Raw genomic sequence first — 27,392 nt, forward strand, 5'->3', positions numbered from 1 at the left:
ACTGTTGTTTATATTTTGATTAGCATCATCGTCATCATCCCAACCATCGTGACCTACTTAACCTCCACTAGCTCCAACTGAACCATTCCCTTCAACAGGCCCCTTGTCACCTCTGCTTACTCATGCCCTTCTTCCCTCCTTTCAACTCAACTTTCTCCCCTGCTACAAACTCTGGCTGGAGTAGATCGACAAAGCCCACAGGCAAGCCCTCTGGGAAGACTCCGTTACCTCGTCCAGGCTGTTCTGCTGGCAGGGGAAGGAGAAGGTGAAACCCAGAGGCAGGGACACGCCTTTCATGCCCATGTACTCAAGGAAGTCGGCGATGCACTGGACAATATGGTCAAAGAGCTGCAGGGAAAAGTCAGGCTCTGAGGAAGAGGCCCTCCCCACAAGCTCGGGAGGTTCCACTCAAGAGAAATGCAAGCTCGGGCACAAACCTGAGCGAAGACCAGGCCAGGGCCCCAGCCCACCTAGCCCTCCTTGGGACATTGGGTGAGCAGAGAAAGCTTTGCCCTCCTGGGCGAGAAGCAGGTATCTACTGGGGTCCCCTCCCAGAGGTGCCACATTGCCTCACCTCATCCCCAGTGCCATGCATGACGTCCTGCGGGATAGAGTAGATCTTGTTGTGCATCTCCACGCCGCGTCGCTTTCCATTCTTCACACGCACCAGCAGGACCCGGAAATTGGTACCTCCAAGGTCCAAGGCCAGGAAGTCACCTTTCTCTAAAAAAGAAACCCAGGAAGATGATGTGCTGCAGCAGCACCATGTCACCACTGCAGAGTGACAGTCACAAGCACTTTCCCTAACAGGCACCTCCTCTGGCAGCCCCTCAAATGGACTGTGTGCTCCATTTAACAATAAAGATAATAAGATCCCTGGGACCAGGGTCTTGCTGTCTCCTTACTGGTCCTCAAATGAGTTCAGATGGCCCCAGAAGCCACAAGGAGGTCTGTGGGACTGTAGAAATTATGATACATGATACAGTACACTCAGAAAATCTAGGGGCACCTGGGTGGCTCAGTCGATTAAGCGTCTGCCTTTGGCTCATGATAACAGGGTCCTAGGATGGAGCCCCACAGTGTCGGGCTCCCTACTCAGGGAGGAGCCTGCTTCTCCTTCCTCCTCTGCCCTTTTCCCTGCTCATGCTCCCTTACATGTGCTGTCTCTCTGTCAAATAAATAAACAAAATCTATTTTAAAAAAATTCTAAACATGTCATTCATGTTCAATCAAAGGCCACCTTATCCTATCTTCTAGAATAGAGAAGAAATAACAGAGTTCAACTTTTTAAGGGAAATCTTTTTACATGAAAAAACCCTCCTTTGTTGGGCAATCCTAATGTGCTACGTGCCTCAGAAACACCCTTCATACAACCCTCAGGCAGCCCTGAGGAGGACACATGGCTTTTCCCCCTGGTGGAGGAGGCAGACCTGGCTGAGCTAGTTTGAGTCACTCACTCAGGCCCACAGGCCAGAAGCCGGAAGAGAAGGGACCAAGGTCCAGTCCCTATGTCTGGCACCCGTACCAATGTGTGACACTGGCCTGCTCAATGTTAGTTTTCTCTGAATTGGGAAAAGACCACCATGTCTCAATTTTCAAGACCCAGACCATGGGTCAGCAATCTTGGTCTATAAAGGGTTGGGCAGTAAACATTTTAGGTCTTGTGAGTCACGATCCCTGCTGCAACCATACAACTCTGTCACAGTAGTGCAAAGCAGCCATGAACAATACGTAGACAATTGAGCATGCTGTGTATTGGTAAAACTTTATTTAAAAAAATAAGTAGTGGGCCAGACTTAGCTCATGGGCCTTAGGTTTGCCAACACCTGACCTAGGGCTTATAAGAACTGAACCTTAAACCAAAATTCCTGGGTTTGAATCCCAGCTCTGCCATTTTCCAGCTGTGTGATCTTGGGCAGGTCTCTTAATTTCTCTGTGCCTCAGTTTTATGCCATACATCTTAGTTTGTTAACAAAATTAATTACTAATCTCTGTTAACAGTTAAAGATTAAATGCTTACAGAAGTGCTTGACACATAGCAGGCATTCAATAAGTGTTTATTATTATTATTCAATTTAGAGGAATGCCTTGGTTGAACTTACTGAACACTAGAATCTCCTAGTACCGTAGTTGAAGAAACATGTTCTGCTCCAAATATCCAATGCTAAAGCTAGGGGAGCGCCTGAGGCCTGAACATCACAACAAAGGCCCACCACAGTGAGCTGGGTAGCAGCTGCACCGCATACCTGTGCCATCAGGGGTGGCGCACACGTAAGTGGGCAGCATCTTGACGGGGGCAATGGCGTGAGTCTCCTTGCTCAGACCTCGCCCCATTTCTACGTTCATCCTCCTCTTGACCTCCAGTAGCTGCTCGCGGCTCAGCTTCAGAGACTCCAGGGTATTCTGGCGAGCTCGGTGTTGGTCAGCCAGCCGGTAGGCCACCGCCGTCACCATGGCGGCCCCCTTGCCACTGCCATCCTCGGAACGCAGGAAGCGGACATCACAGTCGGGCACCAAGCGCCTCACGGTCTTGTGAAGACGTTTGGCGAAACTGCAGTCACCGAGACAGGGTAAGAGATATTAGGGTCAATGGGGCAAAAGTCTGGCCGCCTCAGCCCCAAGGTCAGGAGGCACCTGCAGGAGGCAGATGAATGGACTCTCCCTGCCCTCCCAAGTTGGCAGTCAACACTATTAAAGCTCACATATTCATCCATGACCACCCTGGCTGGGAGAAGGGAAAAGGCTCATTGTCAGAAGGCACTCCCCCCTGCACAGGGTCACATTAAGAACTCCCCTTCCCACAGGCCACAGCTCTTCCACCCCATACATGGGCATCGGAATCAGGGGACTCTGACACCAATGATGATTCGGGCTTCGGTGCTCATTTCATTAGATGCTGCCTGGGAAAGACCCAAAACAGAAAGAGGAGAAGTGCTTTTCTGGACTTTGGTCTCTATGGCCAATTCATAACAACAATCCCAAAGGTGCCTGAACAGCTCAAGACAACAGGTGCGTTCAGCAAGAAATTCTCGGGTGGTAGCTGCTCTAAGCCCTGGTCTCCAGGGCCTTGCTGTTCCAGGTATGGTCTGTGAGCAGCACACCACCAGGGGCCGAGACACAGCGTCAAGGGCTGGACCCTTCTGAATCGGAATCTGTCTCTTCTTTTTTTTTAATTTTTATTTATTTATGATAGTCACAGAGAGAGAGAGAGAGAGAGAGAGAGAGAGAGGCAGAGACACAGGCAGAGGGAGAAGCAGGCTCCATGCACTGGGGGCCCGATGTGGGATTCGATCCTGGGTCTCCAGGATCGCGCCCTGGGCCAAAGGCAGGCGCTAAACCGCTGCGCCACCCAGGGATCCCCGGAATCTGTCTCTTAACAAGATTCCCCAGGTGATTCATGTGCACTTTCAAGTTTTGGAAGCAATGGATTAGAAGACCAATTCAGTTAACGAAGGCATGCTGCACTGGCACTCGTATCAGATGAAAATGAGATAAGTGAGTACCACAGAGAGAGCAGCCAGGGCCCAAATGAAATTTGATTATTTCGACACTTGGGACTGAAGGGATCAAATGTGGAGGGGAAGTGCCAGATTATTCAATGCCCAGGTCGGCCAGACAGACTGAGCTCGGGTGTCCTCTGGCACACCACCTGAATGGACCCTCCAGAAACATGAAAGTCAAGGAAACAAGTGCAAAGAAACCCAACTCCTCAACAAGAGGGTGGTAAACAGAGCCCCATGGCCAGGAGAGCCTTGAGTGCAACTCTAGTCATTGGGAGCCCTCAGGAATCACCTCCAAGCCTGCCAAGGAGGACATGCTCCCAATCCCCACATGCCCAGCTGGGAGCTTATTCTACAGAGCCCCTCAACTCCATGGTCCATCACCACCCCAGGATGCAATATGGAGTTAACTGTGGAGTCACTAGGGTCCTCTTTCAGGCCCATCAGGGGCCCCGTCACTGTGGATTCCAGCACACTGACTCACTGCGGGTGCTTCTTGTAGACAGAGCCATCAACCCCAATGGTGGAGCGCAGCCGCTCCTTGCCCTTGTTCTCCTTGATGCGCCGCAGCACGGCTGCCAGGGTGGCTGCACACAGGCTGGCTGAGCGTGTAGACACAATCTGGCAGACTCGGTGAGTAGCCACGCAGTCCTCCTGTGTCGGGTCTATGCCCAGCCGCACCAGCACCTCACGGGCCTTCCGGATGCCATCCTTTTCCCTGGGAAAGAGGACAGTGTGTGAGCACATGGCCAACCCACTGTGGCCAGTGGGAGGGCGGGCTGCAGGCCGACAAGGAAGCCACTCAGCGCCAGCAAACACCATCTCCCAACAAACACCGCCTTCAGGGCTCTACCCATCAACGGAAAGGCAGAACAAAGGGGAAACACAACAGAGCCAATGTGAGCCTCCTCTCTCAGACACACACACTCTTACATTCACACACACATACACAGTGCTCAAGTGCTTCTTTTTCCCAATGGGACAACCAGTATTTTTTATGCACATACTATGTAAGGACAAGGCTCTGCTCTTATGGCTTCACACACCAAGTTTTGTGTGTGCGCGCGTGTGTGTGTGTGTGTGTGTGTGTGAGAGAGAGAGAGAGAGAGAAACAGAGAGACAGACAGAGAGAGGAAGGGGGTGGGGAGAGAACATGCTATGTTTTTCTATCTAGGGGTAGAAGGAACAGTGTCCCTGCCACCAACCACCCAGCTGCAGAGCTCATTTTCTATGAAGCAGTCAGCTCATTGCCTTTCACAACAGAGCAGGCACTGCTTTAACCTGTGCTAGAGACTGTGCTAGTGTCTGCTGCCATGAACTTAGCAGTATTCTCAGGGCAACTAAGTGCTCTCACAAGCATGCATTATTCCATCCCCTTAGCGTTTAACAAGCAAGCACAATTCCCTCAAGAGTTTCCACTTGAGGTCACTGGAACTGTTTCACTGTTCCCTCTAGTACCCAAATCCCTTCCTCTCCACATCTGGTCCCTGAAACAACAGGCTCCTCAAGCAACAAGTGAGTCTCAAGAACAGGAAACTGAGCCCAAGTCTTTGAATACTGTTAACTGAAAAACAAGATTCAGACCATCCTCACTCAACCATGCCACTGTGTGAAATGCCAGCTTCCGCTATACCTATTGGAACTAAATGGGTAAATCTTAGGGCCATCCAAAGACCTATTCTTCTGTTATAAAGCAGGACAGAGCCCTTTTGGAGACTCACCAACAGAGAAAGAAATGTCAGAGCTTCAGGAGAAGAGAAGGAAAGTAGATACATGAGTCATCAAGGGCCCACTGGGAGCCTCTGGCATTAAGCCAAGCCCCAGTCCCACCCATGTAGCACCAGGAGCCACCAGGGTAATGGACAAGGGTACAGACAGTCTGAAAAGTTAAGTCAAGCCACATGCCTGCCAAGGACCACATTGCATAAGACCTTCTCGCTGTCCAAATCTGAGGGGTCAACACCCAGCCCCTCTTTTTCATTCCCTAAGGGCCTGTCCACTCTTCTGGAGACCCAGCGAACAAAGAGGGACTTGGAAGCTTACCCTTCAATATCTGAAACGTCTTTGGTCTCAAACTGGCCAGTAGCAAGGAGCCCTGGGCTGAGCTTCCCCCCGAAAAGTAGCTCTTCCTTGGCCATCTTCACCAGGATAAGCCTCACCAGTTCTCCCATGTACATCCCACTGATCATCTTCTCAAATCTGCAGGGATACAGACCAAACAATAAATAACAGTCCTTGCTCTCAATGAACTCACAACTTCCCTATGAAGGAAACATGCACACACGTGAGGTTGATGCACAATTGTTAACTTGTGTGGCACTGCTGGGACTCAGATGTTCAGGGAGGTGACAGCTCAGGGGAGGCTACAGGATCGGAGCATCTGGGCCATCTCTGCAGGCAGGTGGGGCTTTGAACTATGGAGGGGAAGGGCCGTTAGCAGACAAACAATATCCAGGGGATTTGGAACACTGTAGAACAGCCTGAATTTTAGGTTAAGTAACTTACGTGTAGGGTATTGACTTAATTTTTTTTCTCTAGCCAAGGAAATACTTTTTAAAAATGAAACCTTATGTAGAACCTCAATAGTTATACACAAGAGAAAAAAAAGGTCAATATGATCAAATTAGTGGCACAGGCCCAGCAACATCTCACACTGCCCTCCCCTTGCAAGGTCATTTGTGGATTCCTAGAAAACAGTACAAACAACCCAGGGCAGGATTAGGTCAGATTAGAACATCAGACGGTCGTGGAAATCTGGGAGTGGGAAATGTTGGAAGTTTCTGAGCAGGCAGGTGACAAGATAAAGGCACGTTTTAGAAAGACAGAGGGCTGCCGCCAAGCTGAGAGCTAATCAGCTAATTAATTTTTTCAACACTAGGTGATGCTGTTTTCTTTAGAAGCCAGGCTTTCAGGCTCAAACTGTGTGATAGGAGAAACTGAACCTTCTTCAGCATTCTCTGTGGCAGCAAAGAATGCCCTTTCTTGGTATCTAAGGATCTGGGGTCTGGAGAGGAGGTCCCCAGGGAAAGCAGATGCTACCTAGGCAGGGCTTCAGCGAAGAAACCCAGAGCGAGGGTGTTGAAGGGGTTACGACATCATCTGGTACAATCTACAGGAGGAAGCCGGGCCCTCAGGAAGTGCCAGGGCCAGGTGTGGCAGAACTGGAGCTAAGTGCGGAGCTGACAAAACCGCTTGAGCCGAGGGTGCACTTACAATCTCCAAGCACTAGCACAGGCACGCTGTGCGGGAGGCAGCCTGGCTTTTACAGGCAGGAATTCGTGTATCTGCCTCTGCACCTTCTCCAAGTAGCTAGGTCTATAGAAGATAGGGAATGTGTCCAGTGGGACTCTGAGGTGTGGGTGATTTATAAAATCTTTTATCCCAGCTTTTTAAAAACACTTTCTTCCCGGCAACATTTAGGAAAATATTTATTTAGAAATACATAAAGAGTGGGGAAAAGTTCCTACTGGAGACCAATGATGACTTCGGGGCTACCATGGCTGACACTTTGGTCTACGTCCTCCCAGCCTTTTTGATTTATCTAAGGCTGGGCCAATGGTGTGTTGTCAAGGCAGGGTTGGCAATTGTCTTCGGACACTTTAACGGGCATATGGCTCCTCTGAATGGCTTGGGTGTGCCTCATTCTTGGAGGCAGACATTGAATGAGTGACTTTTCAACCCACAGATTTTCACCAGCCATGGCAGACATAGCCAGGGTGTTCCTATGAAAACTACAGATCAGTGGACTCATGCTTCAGTATGTGGGAGAAGCTTGTGACTTATATAAACCATGCCTTGAGGAAGCAAGGACTCTCCCTGTAAAGAAAAAGGTACCCCATTGCTGAGCTGGCTGATAGAGTTGGGTTTTACTCTCTGAGCAAAGATCTATGCCAGAAGGTTTCCTCCAACAGTCATACCAGCAAGAAGACCAGAGGGGACCTGAATTGCTCAAAACATTTTGTAATTGCCTTCAGAGCTTACAGCAATCCCTGTTTCAAGATCTTTAATAGGGACATTGGGCCAATGTTGGTGTAATAATGACAGCGAAATAATGTTTTGTAACAGTCAAAAATAACTAAAAATCAAGTCCAGTCAGGCTGGAGAGTATAATATTCAGGGTGCAAAATGTTGGAGGCCCGCCTGGTTCAGTTCACCCAAGAACCCCTGCTGGGCCACAGATTCAGGGAAGTGGCCAAGGAGGTTCCTAAACCTACTTTTCCACAGGCCTCGGGTCTGCCTAAAGCTGGTCCAGCTCAGCTCCCAGACAGCTCTAGTAGAGGTTGGAGTCAGAGCCTCAGCCAATACATAGGAGGCAATTGTCATAGCCTCATCCTCTGGGAAATGGCAGGGGTGGGAGCTATGAAGATAGCTTTCAGGAGCCCTAGGCTTGGCCATCTCATGATGACTTTTCTTCTGTGTCTCACAAACTGTTTCTTTGGACAACTTACAAATTGAAGGTGGAAGAAAGAGCAGGGCCAACAATTAGCCTTCTAAAACAATGGCTCTGAAGGACATAGCCCAATTATTACCTATAATCTGGTCTGTCTGCTTGTTTTGTCATTTTTAGAGCCCTCTCAGCAATTTATAGTCATGATGCGTGTGATGAGCACATCATTCCCATAACCAGGGGGTGCCCTGGCAACCTTTCAGGATGTAAGACTACAAAGCAAAAGTGAGAACCACCCCCCAGCCCTGGTCAGCCCGCACCAAAGTTCCTGAGCCCACCCCCATGAGCCCACTGCACACAGGGGCTGCTCCTCACAGTTGTTTCCCGGGGTTCAGGGAGCCCATGTCGATCTCCTGATCAAACTCAGTGCGGAAGTCATCGAGTATGCCGTCGTCTCCAAAAGCCCCCCATTCCATGTTGATACACATCCGCCCCTCGTCGCCCTCCACCATGTCAATGTGACGCATCTCTTCCATGTAGCAGGCATTGCTGCCCGTGCCTGGCCAAAACAAAGGACTGCTTAGTACCCACTTGCACCAGCCTCCCCCCCACCCTCCCAACCCCCTCTTATTCCTGAGGCTGCCCAGGAATGCATGTATCCCAGCATGACCTAATCCACAACCACCCCCAACTCTCAAGTCCTGGCTGAGGCATACCATTATCTTCTAATATGAAGTATAAAGAAGCATCCAGGTCATGACGCCTTCTCCTTTTCCAGCCCTCACCCCCACCCATTAGCCAGCACTGACTCCCCATACCCAGTGTTCACTCACCTACAATGAGACCAATCTCACAATTCTGGTCATCATAACCACAGGTCATCATGGTCCCAACTGTGTCATTCACTACGGCCACGATATCAATATCAAAGTCCTGCAGGGATAAAAGGGGGGCTCTGATATCACCATCACAGAAAGGTTACAATTGTGAAGACAGAGAGAAAGAGCAGCAAGACACACAGCTCAGGTGCATAAGGGCTGCCCCCTTACAAACCCTACTGGGAGCCAAAGAAGGTTAGAGCTGGGAATTGGGTCCCAATCTGGTCTGACAGCAGTGACTCACTCCCCACCCTGCCTGTCCTCACCATGGAGGCCACCAAACCCACAGTCTAGTTTATAGACATCACTGCATTCACAAGAGCCCATCTTATCATTGCTATCCCCTTCTCCTTCTCTTTCTTCTCCTTTTCTTTCTCTCCCTCCTTCTATCCTGATACCAACATTATCCCAACCTTCTTATTTGAAAATGATAATCAAGTCTTCTTCAGGTTAAAGACTGAAGGGTTTTTCTTGTACCAAGGCTAAGATTATTAATCCATCACATTAATATGAGAAATTCAAATGTATATCGTTGTTATCCATCATGTGAATGTGAAGACCCAAGAGGCATCTAATTATATATAAGATTATCAGTGTGGCAATAATTTCACAGTATGTGGATGCCAAGTTATTATGAAGCATGCCTTAAACTTAGCCATACATCAACTATACCTCAGTAAAACTGGGGAGAAAAAATTAATAGTATTGGGTAAACCTAGCCTCGAAGGAAAAGAAAACCTCTCCTTAAAAACTACAAAAAGGTTCTCATGCTGATTTGAGGACAGACTAGGAAAGATTTCAGAACAGACTCAAAAGAATGTAAAGAGCCCCAGACCCCAAACTCCTGCCTCCCCATCCCTGCTTCCCCTACTCACCCCTCTCCTCTGGATGGCCTTCCGAATCAGAGTAACCACATCTTTGCCTTCCACACCACTGGACTTGAACCCCTTTGTCCAGGAGACCAGGAAACTCTGAAAAAAGGACCAAGGAATGAACACTGATTCCTCACAAAATTCAGATCACACTACTCAAACAACCAGTCATAAGTGGAGACCTCTGCCATGGAGGTAAGCTAAACTACAACCACGCTTAAATATTCATACTGCTTCCTGACTAGCCTAGGAAAGAGAAACGGGGCCCCCATCAAACCTCCAGAAAGAAGATTCAATGAATGATTCCTTCATGATCTACTGCCCCCAAGAAGTGGAAAGAACAGGCTATGGAAATGCCAAAATAAGATACTCTCATCATTAATTCCCTAGACATCTTCCTTCCAAGAAACTTTATCATGATACTCCACATCAAAGGAGTTCTCATTCCTGGTTCCCTACAAGGGATGAGAATAATGTACAACCTATGGGGAGTTGTATATTATCCTTTGAGAGATGAGTGATAAAGACCCTCTCCCCATTTGACATTTCTTCACCACCCACCCACACCTACACACACTCAACCAGAGGACAGAACTCTCAATACTCAAACCCCATCCATACAACCATCAGAGCCGCCTCTAAAACCACAGAAGCAACTGGCTCAAAGTTCATCCCAGACCTTCCAACCCAAAGAATGAACCAACAAAAATGTCTACAGAACTCATCTTACCTCATCTAGTTTTGTTTGGACACAGGGGAATGAGAAGGTAAAACCCAAGGGGAGCTTCTTGTCTTTGATTTGCAGCTTATCCATGAAGTTAGCCAGGCATTCAGCAATGTGGTCAAACAGCTAAGGGCACACAACACAGGAAGATGAGTAGGGAGGGAAAATAGCATGGAAATTAAGAGCATACCTGGACTTGAAGCTTAGAAAAGAACTAGTTGAATTTGTGCAAAAGATATGTATCCCCTCTAAAGTCTTAATTTGCTCATCTATAAAATGGAGGTGATAACTATACCTGCCCTCAGCGTTACCAAAAGGATTAAATGAGTCAGTACAGATAAGGGCTTAACATTAATTAGTGCTTATTAAATACTGTCATCCACACAAACCATTTATCCAAACCACTGTCAAAAGAACTGTGTGGGGCAGGGGAAATCATAGGTAAAGCTAATTACAAAGTTATCACATACCCTAGGAACAGAACATCCCTTGGCGGCTCTGTCAGAACCCTCCTTGACATGGGTGCACAGCTGACTGTCTCGCCAGAGAGGGCAGCCTATCTCACTGCCAAAAAGTATTTTAACATCCCTGTCTCTTGTGATTGGGGAACAACATTCTCTGTTGGCATTCTATGAATGAACTTAACAAAAATAAGTAACTCATATTTCTTCTACATTCTGGAAAAGTAATTTCCCAGGAACATTTCAAAGAAGTTATCTTTGATTTCTAACTTCAGAATGAAACACCAATGAGTCCATGAAAAGCACTAAAGAATAAACAGGGTTTTATGGATGAGCAGCTTCACAACTGTGACCATGCCAAGCAGGACCCACAGCTCCTAAGAAAAAGCTGTATTTACAATTACCCAAGCTTTCAATCAGCCCTAAGGCCCACAGTCCCATGGCTTCCTTCTTGCCCACTCAGCATTCTCAGAGACTTCCTCTAGGAGAGACCCCCTCTAGATGTTGACAGCCTGAGGCCAGGGGCATTCTGGTACAAAAAGTAAGCAGAGGCCAAGGAGACCAAGTAGATGCCAAGAGCCAGGTTGACCAGATAGCAAAACCTAAAAGCCAAGGTGGGTAGATAAGAACATATCTTTTCCTCTCCAGACAGAAGCAAGGAAGATTCCACTAAACCAGAGGCTCCCAGAGGTTGCTGGTCCTGGACCAACACATCACCAACATCATGTTATAAATGTAAATTCTAGGGCCCAAACCCAAACCTGCTGGATCAGAAATTGTAGAGGCGGGGCCCTCCAAGTGATCCTGAAGCAGTGTTTTGAAAATCACTGCACTAACCACATAAAGTATTTACATTTACAAAGGAACTGACAGGCTGGGGGAGGGCAGGTGGCAGAGTAGGCTGAGATGCCACTTGGCTCCCCAGATGTCTGAGGTATGCTTCCAGGGAGCAGTCCAGGAAATAAGGCCACCCTCATCTAGAAGGAGGCCAGCTCTAACAACTTCCTGCATTGATCCTGTCCCTGTCATGTCACATACAAAATTAACCTCAGCTGATGCTGAAATGCTCAATTTTCAAATCAAAACATTCTCAAAAGCAAAGACTGGGCAACCACAAGACTCTCTCACAAAGAGGATCACCAGTGCAAAAGTGCCAACTACTCTGAGCAGAAGCTAAGTATTTTAATATGTACGTAAGGTTTCTAGATCAATACTCAAATTCTGTTCTTCTATTGTGAAGTTGACCAGAGACAAAATTTACAATATAACCAAATTCCCAGCACCTTCTTCCTGGTAGTCTAGTCAAATGACCTTTAGTAAAAATAGTGTTTACTCAAAAAAAGGAAGTTGCCGAAGCAGTGCAAAGAGATAAGGCCAATCATCAGAAATGAAGGGAGGGGGAGCTTTAAAGGAGGAAAAGCAATATGGGTTCTCTTATCCAGCCCTGATCCACCGTTCCCTTTCCAGCTGGGCTGCCAACAAGGGGAGGCCGTGAAGAGGTAATAACTTATATGCAGCCTGATCCAGTAGCTACTACCCATCTGTGGTTATTATAATCTCTTAGAATCTTAAAAAAATTTAATAGTCATTACCTCAGTCACACTGACTACATCTCCAGTGCTCAGTGCCACCAGTAGCTAGCTGGTGGCCAACATATTGCAAGGGGCAGATATGAAGCAGCTCTACTATTTCCAAAAGTTCTACTGGACAGTGCTCAGGAGAACCTACACCTCTTTAAAAGCAGGGAAGAGATGACCATCTGCTCTCTTAATTGGAAGACTATCTCCTTTTCTATTAGCTGATGATCTCAGGATAAGATACTGGGAGAAAGAGCTAACACCTTCCTGCCATAAAAAGGCTCAAAGGGCATCATTTCATAAGGTTAGAAGAGGTTTCCTTTTCCTTATTGATCTGAGAATCTGCTCACTCTTCTTCCCACAAGATACACTTTAAAAATCTATTACAGGGATGCCTGGGGGGCTCAGCGGTTGAGTGTCTGCCTTCGGCCCAGGGCGTGATCCTGAAGTCCCAGAATCGAGTCCCACATCAGGGTCCCTGCATGGAGCCTGCTTCTCTCTCTGCCTATGTCTCTGTTCCTCTCTCTGTGTGTGTCTCTCATGAATAAATAAATAAAATCTTTAAAAAAATCTATTACAATTTGTAATGCACTGCTCCCAACTGGTAAGAAGTGCTCTCAAGTGCTAAAAGACAAATTTTATCCGGGGACCTACACTGCCCAAGTTCACAGATATTCAGAAATTTTTGTAAGTTTAGGGCTCAGTGATTTGGTCACGGTCTTAACTAAATTTTATGTTGGAAACAGATTTGTTTTCCTCCAATTAAAAGATTAATACCTATGATCCAAAAGAAAAGAAAAATATAGGGGAAAAAAGCACCGGTAATTCCATGACTACAATAACCACTAGGAATTTCCTTCCAGTCTTTTGACCAACTGTTTTCTGCTTTTAGGCACAGAGTATTCTTTCCCTTCCTTAGAGTGAAATAAACACCTATATTTTCTTCATGTTTCATTTTTATGTAGCACTTTTCCATTTATTCAAGAATTTTAAGATATCACAATAGCTTTATAGTTTCTTCTAGGTGGCACTCATAGATTTTTTTTTTAATTTGGACTGCAACATTGTTTATGTATACCAGAGCTGTGAGCACCCCCAAAGATCTAAAATCCCACAGTCTCCGGGACTTCACCTCCCTTGTCCAATTCCATCATTAAAACAAGGAAAGCAAGTTTACCCTCAGCGCTGTCCCCAGAGACAAATAAAGAGTCTAATAGTATGTCCCCCACGTTCTACTTGTGTTCTGAAATTCCCTTCCGAAGAGGTGGCCCAGTACGGTGGGGAAGAACAGTATACTTGGAATAAGAAGGGTCCACCTCTTCCAAACCCTAAGGCCTAAAAAGTGACCACTGGAAGGGCATCTTATGGGCTATTCGCTCTTTTGTTGAGTACATGCTGGGTAGAAAATCAGCAGGAATAGCCAGCACTCTAGCTGAAAGTGATCCTACAGCAGTGCCATCTCCAGGAAGATCTTCAGTGATTCCTACCCATGAACTGATAAGCAGCTGAAGCAGGAACAAGAAGAACACCCCAGGGAAGGTTTTTGCAGAGCAGTTGAAAGGGGAGACCCATTTCCCTGGACACCCAAGAGCAGAGAATCATGCTGGACCAGTGGCTGTCACCCACCAACTGGCCAGATAATTCTGGTGTGGTAGCCAGAAGGTCCCCTCTGAAGGAGGGCTCTCCTGATGGAACTCTTGAGAGCGAGAGCCACCAAAGGGCCTGCCCCCCAGGACTTCATGTGTGCAGGAGCACCAGCCCCTTCAGGGAGTGCCAACTACTCTGGAAGCAAGGGCAGGTAGTTGGGATCCAGGACCACCATGTTGCATAATTCCAGGAAGTACCACTCACATTGACCACATCACATAGCTTACCAAGCGGACGGAGCCCCTTAGAATTGTGCAAATACATCAAACTTGCTTTGTGTTGTGACTCTGACCCCTACCACTCCTATGATCTAAGGCCAAATCATTCACTCAATCTTTCAAAACCCAATCCTACATCTCTAAAGTGAGATAACAGAGGCACTCAGCCTCATAGGGCCCCATAGTATGAGGATAAAAAGAAATGTATATAAAAAGCTTTTGTTCAGCCTGTCGCACACTAGGTTACCAAGTGTCAGCTCCTCCTGATGGTCACTCATCCACTTCAACACATTTACTACTCTCAGTAAGGGATGGGTGTGTGTCCTGGAGGTCCACCTGTGCTGAAAGCCATGGAGGGGAAAGGCAGGGACTTTGATTCCCACCAAGGATCACTGCCCAATGCACAGCAGAGGCTCAATACATGTTTGGAGATTATCACAGTGGCAATTCCATCCTATCTCCTTTTCTTCTAGCTATTATTGAGAGGATTCTTACTCAGATTTCACACTGCTTCTTTTTCCACTCCTTTTATTGTTTAGATGCTCTAGAAGCCCCAGAAATATGGGGATGACTAAGCATGATTTGGGGCAATGTGGAAGCATACGGAGTTCCCTACAGTTCCAGGGGGACAGACACCCCAAAGCTGGATTTTGATGTCTTCTCGATAGGCTTCCACTGCTATACGCAAAACCTCTTCTGTTCTAGACAGTAAGAACAGAAAGAGCAAATAACCACAAAAGAAAGGGCCAAGTTCCATCTTCCTGTGATGCTATGATAATAAATATGAGTCAGAGAGGGCTGCAGAATGACCATAGGGGCAGGTGGCAGTGTCAAACCACAATCGCGTGCTCTGACTTGCCATTCAATGGCACCACTAACAACCACAAGTGTCCAGCAGTGTGGGTCCAGCCTCCAGCAGGCTTCCATCAATAACCAGCCCTTGCAAGCAGATCTTAAAAGACATGGCAAATCAAAACATCACTACAGCACATCCAGACCCTGGGGCCTCACATGTGCTCTCTGCTCTATGGTCCCTGTGCACCTCTCCTGACGGAGGTGCCTCACTCAGCCTCCAGGCATAGGAAGGGGTCACCAGGAAGAGAGAGGACAGAAAATCTGAGCCTCAGTCAGGGTCTCCTCCCTTCAAACCAGAGAAAGAGCAGCATCTGTGCCTGTGGAGTCCACAGCCCCAGCGGCCCCTGAGAGAAAGGTCATACCTGGGTGCCGCTGCCTCTCATGAGGTCCTCGGGAATGGCATAGATCTGGTTCTCCATCTCGACCTTCTGGAGCCCATTGTCTGTTACTCTTACCCGAAGCACACGGAAGTTTGTCCCTCCAAGGTCCAGAGCCAGGAACTCTCCATGTTCTGCAGGGAGACGATGGACCACTATTAGTTCAGGAAAGATAAGCTCCTCACAGAGGCCAGGACTTAAAAACCCACAAGTCCCCTCCATAAACACTGGTCATAAAAAAAAAAAAAAAAACACTGGTCATCTCCCAGTGATGAGGTGGCCAGTGTCTCTTTTTTTATCACACATATTTATGTATGGTCTGATCCTTTTTCTTCATGCTAAGCATTTTTATATTAGAATTTAGAATTCACACAAACAATGACATGGTCTTACATCCAATGATGGGGTGTGCAGCCCCTCACAAGAGCTAACTATCTCAGGGGCCTTCAGCCAAGCCCCCACCAAGCTCAAGAGGCCCATCAGGCCCTATCCCAGAAGTCCACGCCTCAGTGTTGTTCTTCATGCCCCCAGGACACTCAGCACACTGCAATAGGCCTGTGGGCCTCTGGGCTTTCAGCCAAATTGTGGTCCCCATACAAAATTTATTTTTTAATGTCTGCATACAGTGATGGCAATGTCCTATGGCAGGATAAGAGGGTCATGTGATGAAGTGAATGGGATCCAAACAGCTATAAATTAAGAGGCCTAGCAAACCAGCCAATCAGGTGCTCCCCAAAAAGATCCCAGGCTTATTAGAATGTGAGAGAATGCTGACCCAAAGGTATGTAAGACAAGAGTCAGTCCACTCAGCTGTTCCACTCAGGACAGACACAGAGCCAGAGTGGAGGGGGGACGGGAGACTCCACAAACACGAGTGGATCAAGATCTTCAGGTGTCCCTTCTCTCCAGGAAACAAGGAGTATATACAGGAAACATCCAGATTCTAGACAATAATACAGCAGGCTACAGGGACATGCTCCATTGTATGGCACAGAATAAAAGTGCTGAAGAGGCACAGAGGCCAAGGCCAGGGCTGGGGGCTGGCAGGGTGGGAAAGGGTTGGGGGAGGTGGGTTTACCCCCTCAGCAGCCTTCTCCTACCGGTAAAAGTTCCACCAATCTTCCACTGCCCTGCCATACACCTTCTCAAAGGAGACAGTGTTATTTCCTGGGGAATTAACTTATTGGAGTGTTTGTCAACGCTCAGCCCATTTCCCCCTCAGTGACGGCCGCTGAAGTAAGGCAGCATGGACCACAGGGGCAGGGAAACGCTCTGACCGAGTGGGTCAAAGAGAGTCCATTCTGTGCCTGGGCCCTCTGAGCAGCAGTAACTGGCCCTAAGTAAAGCTACTTCTGCCCGGCTCCCTGGGGGTACTACCCACAGCCTCTATAGTCCAAAGGAGCAACTTTGTGTGTGTGTGTTGGGGGGGGCGGTGATGTCATCCAACCAAGATTCTATGGGACTTGCCTCCACACTACCATGGTCTGGTAGTAGTGACATGCACAGCCTGGCTCTGGAGCCCACATTACCTCTGTCAGATACCTGGCCACGTGTTGGCTGTGACAAGTTCCTGAGGCTCAGGAACCTCACCTCTATAATAGGAACGTCATAACTCCAGCAGTTGTTATGAGGGGGGAAACTAGATAATGTGCCTCCAACACCCAGCACGGTGCCAAGAACTTAGGACAAACTCCCTAAGTACTAGAAACTTTCCACCCAGGCCCACACACTACCCAATCCCCACAATGGAGTCCTCTGGGCTCATGTCAGTTAGGGCTGCCTCTCAGACTGAAAAGCACAATCACCTTCACCAGCAGGGACTGAAGGAACCTGTCTAAGAAAAGCCATTGGCATCTGGCCCAGTGACTTCAGCGTTCCTCCTCAGGGGCGCTAATTTCCCATCTGCTCCCAGGCCTATGGAGAGCCTCCCAACCTCACTAGCTACAGGTGTTCAATAGCTGGGCAACCTCAACTCCACCTGGGGTGAGTCTGCCCTTCTCATGGCCATGGGCGACTTTTCCAGGCACTCCAGTTCTGAGCCTCCCCTGGTAGTGGGAACCCTGCCAGACTGCAAGAAAAGCTATGTGTTGGTTGTCATGGGGGATGAAAAGAAAAATCAAAGACGAACTGCCTACATCAGCACTCTGCAGGCTAGGACGCATGCAATGCGCTGAATCGGCGACCACGGGGGTCATGATTCAAGGCCAGCCCAGCCTCCGTTCCCAGGAAGGAATGTCATCCCTTGCTTTCTTTTCAGACTCTGCCGGAACAGACATTCCTCTCGGCATCCCTCCTCCCCGGCACCCTGTTCTGCAAACACATAGGATCATAACTACCACAGCCCAGGACTGTATTCCTTCCAGGGTCTGATATCTCTGGGGCAGACCCAGCACCATGACTCCTGGAGCTAAAGCTTAAGGTGACCCTCTGGGACAGTGGATAGACCCTTTTCGCACCATGCATGAGAGGCCCCTGTAAAGCAGGAGTGAAGAGCTGGGCCTTCAGGGATGGGCACACAGGCTTTGTTTTGAATTTCAGCTCAGCTACTTCACTACACTACCTGTGTAGCCTCTAAGCACGTCACCTCACCTGTAGAACAGGGCCCACAATACTGACTTTTCCTAGGGGTCATGAGGCAGACACGAAATATAGAACATACTATGTGTGAATATGTAGGCTCAGAGTAAGCTGTCAATAAATGGCTACTACCACCACTGCTCCTATTCCTGTGTTTGACCATGGCATTTTCTCAGCACTCCAATTGCCACCTACACCTACCTACTTGTAGCTCAAGTCCCACCTCCACTGTGAACCTTCCAGGACATTCCAGAAGCCCAGAGCAGGCAGCGTGGGAGTGTGTGATGGGGCATGAAGGAGCATCACATCTCTTGGCATGGGACTATCAGACTGGACAGCTCTGGGGCAGGAAAACACGCTTACGGCAGGTTTCTTAAAGAAGTGCACAGTCATGTGACAGAGGACCCAGTACGGTCCAGAGAGATCATTCTGCTGAATTATAGTTGCTATCTGAGGCAACATATTAAGAAAACATCTCCTATTGCATTTGCTCATTGACGGTTCATTTGTTAAACAAAATGTTTGGGTATGAACCGATTTATACTATGAAACCATCAGGTCAGAGGTAAGGTTTCTTTCATTGTTGAGCAGGCCGTTATGTCTGGAAAGCAATTTAACTTGCTAAAAGTAGTAAAGTATAAACATCTGATTTTTTTAAAAAAAGCCCAAGTAATATAAAAGTGGGGAAAAAAATAAAAGTAAGTATCTCTCTTTTCTTCTCCACACCCCAAAGGTAATAATTATTAATATTTCCTGTGTCCTTATGTACATTTATTTTATAAAGACATCAGAGGCTATTAACAGACACATTCAGAGAAAGGGGTTGGAATTGCTGGTTCTAAGGATGTATGCTTTTAACGGGGAAAACATCGACTGAAAGTTCATGCTTAGAAGTTTTCAATGATTTCCACACAAACCAACAGCTGAGTTTTGTTCTCACCAAGGTCTCATGTTATGTAGCAATTAATCTTTACCAACCTCTTTGGTCAAAGTGGTATCTTATTTTTCAAACTTGGTTTCCTTCTATTGTGTTAAGGTTACACATTTTGAATTGTTGACTGGCCTTTTGAATTCCTTGTTCTGTGAACTTGCTATTCACAACTTCTGCCTTTTTAGAAAATGCATTCATTATTTTCTTAATAACCTAAAAGAGCTTTTTGCATATTAAAGAAAATAGTTTTGTTGGTGTATATTTACAATTTTTTTATAGTCAGATGTCTGTCTTTTCACTTTATTTGTGGTATTTTTGCCATGCAGAGACATTTAATTTTTATGTCTAGGTTTTATGTTTCATCTGTAGAAAGTCTAGAGATTAAATTTGTTTGCCACCTTTTCTAACTCTCACCAGTGCCTCCTGGATGTGACCACCATCACTGCTAAAATGAAGGAAGCAAAGTTTCAAAATCCATTGGAAAAAACAAATTCATCTTCTATTTTTTGTTGTTGTTGCTTAAGCCCCGCATCCCCTCCACCTCTCCCTCGGGAGAGGCGCACCACTAGGGCACCCAGTTGCTCACTGCATAGCCACCATTTTTGGGTACATTGGCCCAGACGGGTGGGGGGGATCCCCCTTGATAAAATTCAGCCCTGGAGAATGTAGGCATGGATCCTGCTACCTCACACATGCTAAGCAAGTGCTCCACCATTTGAGCTAATTCCCCAGCTCCCATTTTCTAGGTTTTTTAATTTGACTTTTTGGGAAAAAAACGAAGCCCAGAACCCTGTGTCCTCATCTCTCTTGCCCCCGGGACAGAGTTCAGACTTCATCACTGGCATCTGGATTACTGTGGTAATAAAACAATGGAAAGGCACAGACAAGTGTTGGGGGGAGATTTAGTTGATGGAGGGCCAACATGTAGGTGTTTTTTAATGGAAGAAAAACTAACATTTGTTAAGTTATGGTCACTTTATTTATAAGCATCATCTCATTAATCTTCAGCAACCCTACAGGACATTATAATCTCAATTTTCCAGATGAGAAAACCAAGACTCGGTCAAGTAATTGAAATCAAGATTCAAATTCAGGTCTGCTTCTCAAGCAAAGTTTTCTACCGTAATGATCAAGGAGGCTCCTCATGGCAAAGTTGTAAATCCTCAAATAAGGAAATCTTCATTAGCAATGCCATGAACATAAAGCCCAGAGGTCACCAGCAGCCTCCAAGCTGGCCTGGGTGGCAGAGGAAGTGACACTGTGGTTTAGTAGCTCCATAACTTGATTAAGGTCATGCAGGGGTAAATGATTGCTGGGTTTGAACTCAAGGCCATTTGACCCCAAAGCCCTGCCTGTTCCACTGTACCGCACCCATGTCCCTTGTTCCTGGAAGCTGAGGAGGATCTGACACCAAATCCAGACTGAGGGATAAGCCATAAAGTGGTGAAAAAGAAAGCAAAGACGCCCTAATCTTTATTAGTAACTATAGTTCATCCCTCCCTCCTCCAGGCCTACTGGATGGCCAAGGTGCTCTCAGATGTGACTGGGAGGTGGCAGACCTACTGAATGCAGGTGACATGCCCTTTTCCCCTCAGAGTCCAGAATCTTCTAAAATTTGATACCGTCTTTTTTGGTAGCCACAAATCACTTCCCTCTCACATAATTATATGGAACCTCTGTTCCCACCAAGAGCTCTCTGCCAAAGGTCCTCCTAATTAAAAGCATCCCCCTCCAAAAGAAGACAAGATTAGGGGCACCAACCTTTTTCTAAAAGAAAGCAGGACTCAAAGAAGCACTGCTGGCCCACAGTTAAGAGGAACTGGCAATAGGAGCATTATTAGGTTGTGACCCCACAAAAACACACACAATCAACAGTTAAGATCCAAGTTGTTTCGTCTGGTGGAGTGTGTTTGCTGACTCATTTCCCATCCTGGACTACCATTCTGCCCACTTCCAGTGAGGCTCTTATCAAATACATAAGGTCAGCCAGATAAAAGGGTTTCAATTTCTCCTGGGAACTCACCTGTCTCAGGGAAAGGCTGAGGAGGACTAAAATGGCATTAGACTAGCCACCTGACATGACAGTCACCATTGGGTTAGTCAGCGAGACATCAGTAATGTATCTGAGCAGGCCATAACTCCAGCATTGTCAGTGATACACAAATAAATGGCCTCTACCTGGCAACGTCCACGTAATTTTTGAGGAATGAAAGTCAAGGGCCAGTCAAATTTTCCAACAGGATCTATTTTCAATCATTAGGTACTTGCCACTAATGAAAATAGCTCACCACCTGTTCCTCCCATCAAGCACTCAGAGCACTGTGTCTACCAGGCCTCAAGAGAGACTTACAAACAGGTTCAGTTTGGTTTTGTATTTTGAAGTAGTGGTGCCCTTCATCAAAGGCCACTATGTCCAGAAAAGGCAGTGCCCTGCCCGTTCAAGGTTGGAGCCAGAACCTGGTCCCCTCGCTCCAGAGCTTTTCCAGAACAAGCTCTAGAAGTCTCTTTTTGAACAAGAAGAGGCTTTTATGCAGTGTTCCCAGAGTTCTGGGAATCCTTGCAGGTGTTAAGGTCTGGTCTTAGCAGGTTAAGGAAGGCCAATTAAGGCACAGCTTCACCTCCCACCTCCTCACTTCCAATTTTATATTCTTATCCTATTCTTACTGTCTTAGATAGGGGGTTCTACATAAGATTTCATTTTGTTTAAAGTTGGGAATGGGGTCCACTACTAAAAAAAATAAAAGTTTCAAAAATCGCTATTTTAAGAATCAAACACAGAATCTAGGACCTGCCAACAAAATACTTCCCATTCTGCATTTAGCTATTTCAACACGAGCACTGAACATAGTACTAATGGCTTCTTGGCTATCTGGTGCTGTACTCAAACCCAGTCCCCGACCAGACAGCGAGAAAGGGAGTAGTAGTTAGATGTACAGTGGCAAGTACATGATAGAAGGAATGACTTGTTTTTGCTTGGACAAAGAAGGCTTCTAGCCAGGTCTAAATGGATGATATGAAGTTGCCAGACAGGGAAAAGTGGACATATATAAGGTTGTGGGAGTTAATGGAGTGTTCAGGGAATGGCGCTTAGTGGAGTGGCTACAATGTAAGGCTCCTATAGTATGGCTATATGCATGTAGCAAATACCAATGCCAAGGACTTTGGATCTTAAGCACGGGGTCAAAGCCTCTTTGTTTTCAAGAAGGCTTTAGTAGCACTGTGGATGATTGGTCTAGAGCCAGGGATGATGGTGAGGAGGACACCACAGAATATTTAGGCTAAGCACTGATGAAGCCCTGCATTCCAGGGCCATGTCCGAGGGTCAACCACCCCAATTTTCCCAAGACTGGCATGGGACTTTTAGTGCTAGAACCAGCAGATTCCCAGGCACACCAGGATGGCTGGGCACCCCAGGACCATGTTAGATTGAAACATAATGCCATCACCCCTTATCACCTAATGCCAGAGGCATGCAGCCTTGAACTTTGAGGGAGGTCAAAGACACACATCCATACTTTCACAGTCAGTTCCTGAATCAAACTTTACTAATTCAATGCCCCCAAAGGGACTAGCTCCTGCCTGCCCTGCCACAGCAGGAACATTTCCAGGGGCCTCAGATGACTGCACTGAACATTTCAATCTTTCTCCATGGAGTAGCTCTGGGTTGGAGACCTTGTTTATCCTTTAGTTTTCAGGTGCCTGCTAGCTAGCACACACTAGCACACTGCAAGAGACTGCTCTAAGATTGTATGGTATGGACTCCAATTAAGAGGAATAAAAAAAGAGAAATCTCCAGGTCCTAGACAGGTAAATCCAGCAAAACTTCCTTTGGCAGACATAGGTTTTGAGGCATGTATTTCCCATGTAACCTGGAACCACACAGCCACTACCACATCTGGGAGCCTCTTTTCAAGTTCCAAGATCCCAGCTACTCCAGTATAATGTAATACAATGCTGGTCTCCACTCAATAGCTCAGAAATAAAGTAACTCCATGTCACTAAAAGTATCAAATCACAGTTAATGCTGGTGTCTAGTAAAGTCATGGAATGGGGGTAATCTGATCTTCTACATCATTGGTCTTCTAATCATTTCAAGCAATGGGATGCCAAATGCCAAGACATAAAACTAGTGAAAAACAGAGCTGCTCCAATTGAAAGAAGGGGGCTGGAGTACAATAACACATGTTAAGTGCCCCCAAAGCTCCCAGAACACCATCAGAAAGCAGAAAGCACCATTCTGGTGTTTTGATACTCAAGAAATGGTTCTTAAGCTCAAAATATGTGCCAGTCACAGAAGTGTTACATTTGCTCCACAGATGTGAAACCATTCTTCAAAGGATTAAAACATGTTTCAATCCATTGAGTGTGTTAAGATTTTCAGACGGGCAGGCCAGGAGTTCAAATCCTGTTTTAGTATGTATTAGCTGTACAATTTCAGGCCAATTACTAGAAATGTCGAGTTTCCTCACCTGTTAAAACTTCTCTAGCCAACACCTCCCCTCCACTCCCCAAGGCACAGGGGCACAAACGTGTGTGCGCACACACACACACAGTTTTTGGTCAAGATTCAATGCAATAAATGTGTAAGGTGTTTGGAACAATGCCTGGCACATATAAATGTTTAATAAACTCTAGCTACTACTACAGGGAAGCCACTTATCAATACAATCTTTGGTTTATATTGTAGGCACCATATAAATCCACTAACTTGCTGGTGTGCTGGCTATTGATCTGTCTCCACTGCACGCCTGTTGATACAATGCTGAGCAACCAAGATAAGGGCTCCGTTAGGGTTTTACTAGCCTCCATGCAACCTACCAGCAGCCTAGTCTCTATCATATTGTGTGCTTACATTATATGACTGGGTACCATTCTGTAATCATTTCATCTATATAAGCCTTATCTCCCCAAGGACAAGTTTCATTCTTCAAAGGCGGGGCACAAGGCAGTTTTAGCATACTGCTGCCCTGCAGAGGACCAGCCTAGGGGTGGAGGGAACTCTATGGAACCAAACTGAAAAGATAGGCCTGAGTTACTAGCAGAAGAATGAATGTATTGTGCTAGCAGGGGGCAGAGGGTTGGGGGGAGCAGGTGGCAGATAAGCATAAAACACACCGTTAGTGGTGTGCCTAAGCACCCAGGCATTGGCACATAGCAGGCGGGCTTAAAATCAAACACTTCCATTTGTTTACTATGTGAGTTTGGGCAAGTTGCCTAATCAAACGAATCTAGTTTTTCTACAAAATGGGGTTCATAGCGCCTACCACTGGGTAACTGGCAGAATTAATGAGATTGCTCAAATACAGTGCTCAGCACAACAATCAGCATTTAACAAGCCTACAGTTTATAACTCTCACTGTCATCATCATCCTCCTCCTCCTTTTCCTCTGTTCTCTCGGGAGTTCAGTCTGGCTAGACAATAGAGATATGCTCACCTGTGAAAATAATCCACAATTCAGGAAAGTGGGGAAGTATCAAATGATCAATAAGCAAAGCCTTCAACTCACTCTGCCTTAGAAGGCTTCTTTACATCTAAACATTCTTATTGAGGGTGATAAAGACACCACAAAGATACTTTATTTCTATATTGGAACTTGCTTCTGGAATTATTAGTAGATCTCAGTTAGGTTGTGCTTGAGCTTCTTATTTTAATGGTACAATGCCAAACCCTAATTCTGATGTATTTAAAAAGGTGATAATACAATTTGCTCTAGAAACCTTGGTTTAGCAACAGGAGTTGATGTAAATTATGAATGTTATGGCCATGGAGTCAGGACTACCTCTGCTTAAACCCTTAAACTCTTCAACTCTTCACCTCTGCCATTCACTGGGCATGTGTGACCTTGGCAATCACAAACCTTCATTAGCATCATTTGCCTCATTTTTAAATATCTCTCTTATAGAGTTTGCATGGGGGAACAAACAGATTATTTATGCAAATCACCTAGCACAGACATTGTGGATGTTCATTAAATGGTGTCAATTATTCCTGCATTTACGCTTAGGATGGAATCATCCTGTCCTCTGAAAACTGGATCCCTATGTTATCTGTGGTAGGCCTGCCGACAGGACTGTGGACTGTGGCTGGGCCTGGCCCCATAATCATACGCACAGCCATGGCTTAGGTCAGGAGAGGTCAGAGATGGCGGGGTTCCTGGCAGATACAAACAAATGCTTTCTTTATTCAACTTTGCACTGCAAAGAAGGTAGAGAAAGGGTACCGACAACAAGCATCAGTGAGGATAAGGGGCAAGTGGCACTCTCGCGCTGTTGGTGGGAGTGTAAAATATAGAGTGGAATGGTTCAATCACTTCGGGAAAAGTCTAGCAGTTTCTTATAATAAAATACACACCAAACTTTATGACCCAGAAATTGCACTCCTAGTTGTTTACCCAAGAAAATGAAGGCATGAGTTCACAAAGAGGCTTGTGCAAAAATGTCCATAGCACCTTTGTCCTAATGGGCAAGAACTGAAAACAGCCCAGGCATCCATCAAGATGCATGTCACATAGGCTTCCAAACAGCATGAAATCAGGTACCAAAGGAATGAACTACTGATATACATAACCTGGATAAAGCCCACAGTATGATGGATAGATGAAGCCCTGCATAAAGAGTAATTACAGTATGACTAGATTTATGGAAAATTGTTCAACAGGCAAAATGCATACACATGGAAATGTAAAAATGATTGCTGCTGGGGATCAGGGACAGGGACTGCCTGGGAAGGGGCACAAGGGAACTTTCTGGGTTAGTGGTAATGTCCTCTCTTGATGGGGATTGTATTAAAACTGTATGTATTTGTCAATTCATCCAATGATTTGTCATGTGAGATGACAAATACTGAAGTATTTGAAGTTTGAAATACATATAGTGAGATGACAAATACTGAAGTATTTGAAGTTTTAGGGTTGAAATAAACTGATTTCTGTAATTTACTTTGCAAATGCATCAAATAAAACAAGATAGGCTGATGGGTAGAAGGATGGAGGAGTGTGGTAAAGCAAATCTAGTAAAATATTACTATAGAAGAACCTAGACAGTCAAGATATTGGTGTCTGTTATACAATTCTTTCAACTTTCTTAAACTGGGCGGGGGGGGGGTAGGGTAGGCAGAGGAAGGGGGAGGACTTTTTTTACACACTCTGACTGACAGCCATCTGAATAAGATATTCTTAGTCCATTGACATATCTCATTTTATTTTACATATCTCATTTTTTCTGTGCACATTTCTGTGCAAAGATGGTCCACACAATCTATGAAGTGAGGATATTTTACAATCAGCCCCCATGGGCTCAGTGTCTATGAACATTCTGTTCCTTCTCACACAGAACTCAAACCATTTTCCTTCAGCATAATGGAGGCCTCCATCATAAATGGATGGCCCGAAGCTTCTTGAAGTTTCTCCCACACTTTCTACCAGGACTTTATATATCATTAGACAGCTGGGACCCATATAAAGAAGAGTTGGAACCTGGTCCTTGCTCCAAAATGCAGGGCCTCTGGTGATGGGGATGAATCCTCACAGCCACCCCCACCAAAAGGAAGGATCTGGAAGGCTTACCCGCCCTCTCTCAGTGAACTTGGTGCTGGCCCTGGCTCTTGCAGAGATGGGTTCTGGCTGCACAGGACTGTGTTTACAGAATACATGAGGAGGTCATATATCCACTTCTCCCTTAGTTCTTGTGCCTCCACCCCAATAATGGTTCCTCCTTCTACAAATGAGGAAACCAAGGATCAGGGCATACATGAATTTCTCTAAAGCACACAGCTTTAATTCAACCCCATTTAACCTAGAATTCTGATCCTCACCTTTCCTGACACTGCCCTAAAACCACCTCCTGTCCCTACCAAGAAAAAGCCTATTTTACAAATGCCCATCTAGGACAAGACTGGGTGAGGAGCTTTTAAGGCAACAGCTTTCAAACTGCAAGCTGGAAAAAACTCAGTGGCTCCAGACCAGCAGCTTTTTAATGAATAGACAGCAATAGATCTGACTGTACCACGTGTAAGAACAGACAATGGGCCCTGAAACTTGTTTTAGCCGTATATAAATATTTATATACATGTGTTTCTTGGTGTAAGTGTGCAGCCCAGAAAAGTTAAAGGCCACTGATTTAAATATTAGGTCCCTCTAGATTAGAGATTTAGATCCAAGAGGTTTAATTTCCCAGATTCAAAAATTAATGCTGGAAAAAAATGAGCTGAGAAAGATACTGAGGAAGGCCAACATGGAAAAGGCACCACTTGAGTGAAAACTGCTAGCCTTCTGTGGGAGAGACACATAATCACCAGTCACCAGAACTCAGTCAACAGAACTCAGGCTGTGGCCTCAGCTGGGAAGCAGATGTACACGGGCTGTCTAGGCGAGAGGTACAACTGACCCA

The 27,392-nt window shown here is 46.2% G+C and overlaps 1 protein-coding gene across 1 annotated transcript in view; it reads right to left on the reverse strand.

Annotated features, from left to right (window-relative positions):
- HK2 (hexokinase 2) overlaps positions 1 to 27,392 on the reverse strand; it is a 61,763-nt gene that overhangs the window by 11,247 nt on the left and 23,124 nt on the right. Inside the window, exons 3-12 of the mRNA XM_055312462.1 lie at positions 15,482 to 15,630; positions 10,368 to 10,487; positions 9,641 to 9,736; positions 8,721 to 8,820; positions 8,263 to 8,446; positions 5,544 to 5,699; positions 3,985 to 4,218; positions 2,247 to 2,551; positions 575 to 723; positions 229 to 348 (exon numbers count right to left, since the gene is read on the reverse strand). Of these exons, the coding sequence (XP_055168437.1) occupies positions 229 to 348; positions 575 to 723; positions 2,247 to 2,551; positions 3,985 to 4,218; positions 5,544 to 5,699; positions 8,263 to 8,446; positions 8,721 to 8,820; positions 9,641 to 9,736; positions 10,368 to 10,487; positions 15,482 to 15,630 (1,613 nt within the window). The remainder of the gene's footprint in view (positions 1 to 228; positions 349 to 574; positions 724 to 2,246; positions 2,552 to 3,984; positions 4,219 to 5,543; positions 5,700 to 8,262; positions 8,447 to 8,720; positions 8,821 to 9,640; positions 9,737 to 10,367; positions 10,488 to 15,481; positions 15,631 to 27,392) is intronic.

The sequence above is a fragment of the Nyctereutes procyonoides genome, unplaced genomic scaffold (assembly GCF_905146905.1).
Source record: "Nyctereutes procyonoides isolate TBG_1078 unplaced genomic scaffold, NYPRO_anot_genome, whole genome shotgun sequence".
NCBI classification, from domain to species: Eukaryota; Metazoa; Chordata; class Mammalia; order Carnivora; family Canidae; genus Nyctereutes; species Nyctereutes procyonoides.